The following is a 6,683-nucleotide window of genomic DNA, read 5'->3' as shown; positions in this document are numbered from 1 at the left end:
GTGTCGTGCAATGCCCTCGGAGGACAGAAGAGGCTGTCGGATCCCCTGGAAGTGGAGTTAGGACAGTTGCTAGCTGCCATGTGGGTGCTGGGACTCGAACTCAGGTCTTCTGCAAGAACAACCAGTGTTCTCAACCGCTGAGCCATCTCTCCAGCCCCTCAGCTACTTTCTTAAACAGTCCAGGCCTACCTGTCCAGGGATGACACTGCCTACAGTGGACTGGGACCTCCCTCAGCATTAGTAATCAATGAACTCCCCTACAGACATGCCCACAGGCCAGTCTGACAGGGGAAATTTCTCAACTGAAGTTTCTTCTTTCCTGGTGACTTTAGTTTGTGTAAAGCTGATAAAAACTAACCAGTACACAGGCATTTGGCACAGGCCTTTAATCCCAGTACTTGGAAGGCACAGACAGATGGATCTCTGTGAGTTGGAGGCCAACCTGATCTACATAATGAATTCCAGGCCAACCAGGGCTACATAGCAAGATCCTGTCTCAAAAGAAAAAAAAAAGGGGGGGGGGATGAAGATGACAAGAAGAAAAAGAAAATAAAATAGGAAATCATCTTGTAGTGCCTTTCTGGTTGGCCCTCACCTGAATTCCAAACGTGTGGGCAACTGTCTGCTAGCTTTTCCATTGAACTTTGTGAAGCTCAACCCAAACTTAAGCAGCCAGTCCCACCTCCAATCTAATCCTCCTTTACCTGTCCTGCCTACTCCCTGCCTAGTCCCTCTCTTTCTCTCTGTCTCTGTCTCTCTGTCTCTGTCTCTCTCTGTCTCTCTCTCTCTCTCTCTCTCTCTCTCTCTCTCTCTCTCTGTCTCTCTCCCCTCTCTCTCATAGGTCACCCTAAGAAGTCCTGATTCATCTAGAACTCACAGAGATCCATCTGCCTCTTCTTAGGTACCAGGATTAAAGGCCTGTGCCACCAACCCAGTTTAAAAAAAACTTTTTTGAGGGCCAGGAGTAGTGGCATACACCTTTAGTCCCAGCACTCAGGAGGCAGAGGCAGGTGGATCTCTGTAAATTCAAGAGCATCCTAGTCTATATAGTGAGTTTCAGGCCAATCAGGGCTACATAGTGAGACCTTGTCTCAACCCACCCCCTCCCCCCAAATTTTTTTGAGATAGTGTGTTACTAAGCAGTCCAGGCTGCCCTGGACCTCAAGATTCCCCTGTCAACAACTCTTGAGTGCTGCAATTCCAAGCTTGAGCTTCCATGCCCAGCTCCCTTCCCTCATCTTTGAAAAGGCAACAGCAAGGGGCTGGTAAGATGGTCAGTGGGTAAAGGTGCCTGCCACCAAGTCTGAGGACCTGGGTTCGATCCCCAGGACCCACAATGGAGGAAGATAAGAACTGTCTCCTGTATGTTGTTCTTTAACCTTCATATGTGCACAGTGGTGCATGTATGCACACATACATATAAAATAAATAAAATGTAATAAAAAATTTAAAGGCAATAACATTCATTCAATTATCAAATTATATTGACTCCACTTTTACCAGGTATCCAAAACATGATCATTTCTAACCATGGCAACTGTCATCTGTCACCAAATTCAGGAAATGACCTAAGCAATGTCATTACTCTTGCTTTCAACCCTTCAGTCTGTTTTAACCTGGATCCCAAGATGGATCATACATGGAGATGGAGAGATGGCTCAACAGTTAAGAGTACTGTCTACTCTTGTAGAGGACCTGGGTTCAGTTGCCAGCACCCACATGGCAGCTGACACCCATCCTTAACTCCAGTTCCAGGGGATCCAACGCCCTCTACTGACTTCTGTGGGCATTGCACACATGGTGCACTTACATATATGGAGACAAAACACGCATACATAAAAATAAAATCTTTAAGGGGCTGGAGAGATGGCTCAGCAGTTAAGAACATTGGTTGTTTTTGAAGAAGACTCAGGTTCAAATCCCAGCACCCACATGCCATGTTACATGGCAGGTAACAACTGTCTGTAACTCCAGTTCCAGGGGCTCCGACAGCCTCTTCTGACCTCCAAGGGCATTGCATGACACAGGTGCATTTACCTACATGCAGGCAATACACACATACACATAAAATAAAAATAATAAATAAACACGGATCTCTGTGAGTTCAAGGCCAGCCTGGTCTACATAGTGAGTTTCAGGACAGCTGGGGCTACAGGAAGACCCTGTCTCAAAAAGACCAAAAATAAACAAAGAAACAAACAAAAACAAGTAAAATAAAATCTTTAAGAATCCCACATAAAAATAAACTAAGTTGTAATTCCTATGGCTGGAGAGATGGCTCAGTGGTTAAGAGCATTGGCTGGTCTTGCAGAAGACCTGGGTTCAAAATCCAGCACCATACGGTAGCTAACAACTGTCCTTAACTCCAGTTCCAGGGGCTCCAATGCTGCCTTCTGTCCTCCATGGGCATTGCACTTATGCACATGCAGGCAATACACTCATACACATAAAATAATAAAATTTAAAAAATTAAGTTAGCTGGGCATGGTGGAGCACGCCTTTAATCCCATCACTTGGGAGGCAGAGACAGGGTGGATCTCTGTGAGTTCAAGGCCAGCTGGGTCTACATAGGGAGTTCCAGGCCAGCTGGGGCTACAGGGAGACCCTGTCTCAAAAAGACCAAAAAAAAAAAAAAATTAAGTTGTAATTTTCAAGTTCATGGCTCATGCCTGTGACCCCACTCCTTGGGAAACTAAAACAGGAGGACTGCATCAAGTATGAGGCCAGTCTGGGCTATATATTGGGTTGTAGGTGACCCTGGACTCACCTGTAGAGATTCTGTTTAGGGGCTGGGGCATGGGAGGTAGAGCATATACCTAGAATCCCCAGTAAGGGCCTGGGAGTGTGACTCTGGTAGAGCACCTGCCTAGAATCCCCCAGTGAGGGGCTGAGGGCGTGGTTCTGTGGTAGAGTGTCTACCTAGAATCCCCCCCCCCGCCGCCAGTGCCAGTCTTTAAAGAAACACTTTAGAGTGAAAGGCATGCTTTTCATTTCTTCATTCATTTTTCATGCTACCACTTAACATGTCTACGTGAGAGATGCTGGCTAGACACTGTGGCTGACTGTGGGAAGTAGTTGTAGCTCTCTTTCCTGCCATTTCCTCCCATAGCCAGACACTGACTTCTGGGGACCTATCCATGACTCTCTCCAGCACACAGGAAACTCACTAGATCAGAAGGCTTGCAGAAAAAAAAAAACATAAAAAAAAATTTACAACTATAACAGAATGAAGTATAACAATGTTGATATCTGGATGACAGGAAGGGGTTGTGGCTGTCTTCCATGCCAGGCCCTAGTTATCTTGTGCCAGAGTTTCCAGGGAAAAAGAGAAGGCTGGACCTGAATCCCAGCATGCTTGCCAGCCAGCCATCTAACCTGTTCTGAAAGTCTGGAAAAGGTGCCAGGCCCAGACACACTGGGCAACAGGGGGCTGGATCAGATCCAGAACCATACTTTGGCAACCCTAAGGGACAAGGGAGGGGTGGGTGTGCTTGGCTGGGGGTCAAGAAGCTCTGAGCCATTTAGACTCAAAGGACAGCTGAGGGAGGGGAGAATGTGGGAGGTGTCCACTAGTGTGTGTTTGCAATCTTGCAACAAGATGCTAGCAGAGAGCTAAAAGGTGAAAATCTATGGACTGGCAGGACACTCACACCCCTCCACATGTATAGCTAAGATCCTTCCACTGCTCCACAAAGCTGGGCCCCAAGTTGAATGACATCCAGGTTTTTGTTTGTTTGTTTGTTTGTTTTTCTTTTTTTGGTCTTTTTGAGACAGGGTCTCCCTGTAGCTCCAGCTTCCCTGGAACTCACTATGTAGACTAGTAGACCAGGCTGGCCTCCAAAGGCTAGCCTTGAACTCATAGAGATCCACCTGCCTCTGCCTCCCAAGTGCTGGGATTAAAGGTGAGAGCCACCACATCTGACTGGTCTCCAGTTTCTAAATTGGGGAAATAAAACAGCAGCCCTGGTTCGGGAGCTCTGGGGTTGGAACAGGAGGAAAGGGGAAAAGAGGATGTTTGTTAACTCACATTTCACTTTCCCAAAGAGAGGAGGTTCTCACAGCCTGGGGAAGCTGGGCATGGAGACCAAAGGAAGAGGAGTTTCTCGCCTAGGATTGAGTAGGTGAGCTGAGGGAGAAAGCAGTGGGGTGAGTGTGGATAAGACGGCAGAGAGGTGTGAAGCGTAGAGGTGGTTCACTCTGAAGAAGATTTTATTTATTTATTGAGACAAGGTCTCTCTGTAGCTCTAGTTGGTCTGAAACTCACTATGTAGACCAGGTTAGCCTCAGTCTCACAGAGATCTGCCTGCCTCTGCCTCTGCCACTGAGTGCTGGGATTAAAGGTGTGCATCACTGGGCTACATCACAGTTTTAAATTTTCATTTATTTGTTTGTTTGTTTGTTTGTTTGGTGTGTGTGTGTGTGTCTCCATGCCGCAGCCTTCAAGTGGAGGTCAGAGGACAATTTGCTGCATGCAGTCTGTTCTTTCCTTCTACCATACGGTCCCGCTTTATCGGCTAAGTCATCTTGCTGACCCCTAGACGGGGATTTTGAGTTGGAGAAAAGAGATCCCCAAGGCAAAGGAACTCAAAAAGGAAGTTCCGGATCTATTGTGGTGGCTGATGCCTGTAAATCCTGCGTCCCTACTGGAGGCTGAAGCAGGAGAAACAGGAGTTTGAGACTAGCCTGGGATACATGGTGAGAGCCTGACTCAGAAAAAAAGTAGGGTGAGGGGCGTGGTGCCCACTAGACCCAGCACACAGGAGGCAGGTGCAGACAGACCTCTGTGAGTTTAAGGCCAGCCTGGTCTACATAGTGAGTTCCAGGTCAGTCAGGGCTAAATGGTGAGACCCTGTCTCAAAAAACAAAAACAAGAAAATGCAGTGGGTGGGTAGGATTCAAACCTCCAGCAAATCCAGGGAATGGGAAGGACTCTGAGGGTCATGATGGCCAGTCTAGATTAGGGATACTGGGTGGCTGAGTCCAAGGGAGCTGAGGCAGGATAGAGGGAGAGAGGGAGAAAGAGAGAGACAGAGACAGAGAGAGAAACTGGGGCCTCATCGTGGGCAGGACTCACGCGTGGACACACTGGACGCGGTACTGGGTCACGACAGCTGGGTTCGCACCCCTTTGGGGACTCCCAGGATATAGGGGTGGAGCCCTGGGCGTGGCCTAGCTGGGAGAGGACGGGTGATGGGCGTGGCCACCTGGGGCTGGGCCCGGGGGTCCTGGGGACCTGGGCGGGGCCGGGCTGCCGCTGCGCAGCCGCGGGGCGGCATCCGCGCATGCGGGGCTCAGCCGACTACAGCCAGCGCCTGCTGCCACTCCCGGGAGCATGAAGGACCGAACTCAGGAGCTTCGCACGGTGAGTCGGATCCCTGCGCGTCCCTGGCTGGGTGCGCCGCGCATTCTCCGCCCTCACCCCGCAAACCGCCCGGGCGCTTCCCGAGGGGGCCGAGAGGGAGCTTTGCAAGCTTGGGGGACACCACCCCCGCTCTGTGTCCCGCCCCTCAGACCCACTTGGGGTCATCAGCCAGCCTGCTGATGGCTGGAACCTGGGATCTTGGAGAAACTTTTCGTTGCGCTCCGGTTTGGGGTGCGATCGGTGGGCTGTTATGGGGTTTCAGTGGCGGGATGCAAAATCGTGACCTCTCCTCCGCCCGCTCGTCGCCGTTCCCCGCACTGTCCCCTAGAGGCTGAGCCACCTGTCACCCTCCACACACATCCTCCTGCCCAGAGTCACCAGGCGGAAACGCTGCTGCCAGGTGAGGGTGGCCTCCTCCGAGGGAACCGTCTCTTGGGGCGCCCCATCACCTGTGGCTCCCATCACCTGTGGCTCCCCAGCCAGCCTGGTCGCTTTGGGAAATCCTCAGCTTGCCCTGGATGAAAGGGCCCAGCCATACTGACCCTCAGTTCACCTTTGGGCATCCACGCAGCCCAGGCTGGCCTTGCCCAGACCCTTGCTGGATTTGCAGGTCTAACAGTGACCTGGATCTATTTTTCTACCTGTGTGCCAGAGGCCCCTGGGGTGTGGCACTTGGGGCGGGATTTGCCGGTGGGGTAGGAGGATGTAGAAATGTTCTAAGTCAGAACCTGCCATCTTAGTCCTGTTAAGAGCTGCTGACTCTTAACACAGGGGTAAGGATGGGGAGTGGGGGTAGGAGGTGGGGAGTTCCCTTCCTCTGGCCACAGACTTTAGAGGTGTTTAAACAGGAGGGCCAGTGATGAAATTAAGTCAACTCGTGGGAGGATGAATGTGCCTTGTGTCAGATTGTCTCATTTGAGCCCTACCCGACCACCCTCCTGGCAAGTCCCACCCATTGATTTCTGGGAGCACCTCTCCTCCAGCTAGGTGGCTTCCCAGAACCCTCCTCTTGTGTCCACTCAGGTTTTCCTCAAGTTGTCTTTGGGCTTGTGACCTAATGACTGTGCTCTCTGCCTAGAGACTCCTCCAGTTTGTTCCTGGGTCACCCCCACCACAATACCAATCTTGCTTTCCCCTGTTCCACCTTTAGACTGACCCTTGATTGCTTTCAGATTAGTAGAATTCTTGGCCTAGTGCCCAGCCCCTTGTATAAATCTCATGAGTTTTCAAAAGAAATTATATATGATCTCAAAACAGTTCCCCCACCAGCCCCTTGGGGTTGCCCTCAAGTTTGCTGCATTGCCCTTTAATTTTATAACAT

The 6,683-nt window shown here is 50.3% G+C and overlaps 2 protein-coding genes across 3 annotated transcripts in view; both read left to right on the top strand.

Moving 5' to 3' along the window:
• Abhd11 (abhydrolase domain containing 11) overlaps positions 1-4,126 on the top strand; it is a 16,685-nt gene extending 12,559 nt beyond the window's left edge. Inside the window, exon 9 of the mRNA XM_029553669.1 lies at positions 4,045-4,126. Coding sequence (XP_029409529.1) covers positions 4,045-4,111 — 67 coding nt within the window. The 3' untranslated portion in view covers positions 4,112-4,126. The remainder of the gene's footprint in view (positions 1-4,044) is intronic.
• Positions 4,127-4,930: 804 nt separating this feature from the next.
• Positions 4,931-6,683, top strand: part of Stx1a (syntaxin 1A) — a 29,776-nt gene continuing 28,023 nt past the window's right edge. Inside the window, exon 1 of one of the 2 annotated variants that reach the window (XR_003846284.1) lies at positions 4,931-5,362. Coding sequence is in view for 1 of the 2 variants with exons in the window: in XM_008848387.3 (XP_008846609.1) it covers positions 5,333-5,362 (30 nt within the window). In the remaining variant the exon portion in view is untranslated. The remainder of the gene's footprint in view (positions 5,363-6,683) is intronic. The other variant, XM_008848387.3, reaches the window with a different exon arrangement.

Source organism: Nannospalax galili, unplaced genomic scaffold (genome assembly GCF_000622305.1).
Source record: "Nannospalax galili isolate Female #2095 unplaced genomic scaffold, S.galili_v1.0 scaffold644, whole genome shotgun sequence".
NCBI classification, from domain to species: domain Eukaryota; kingdom Metazoa; phylum Chordata; class Mammalia; order Rodentia; family Spalacidae; genus Nannospalax; species Nannospalax galili.
Note: the sequence above shows the minus strand (reverse complement) of the source record. Positions and strands in the feature narration are given on the sequence as shown.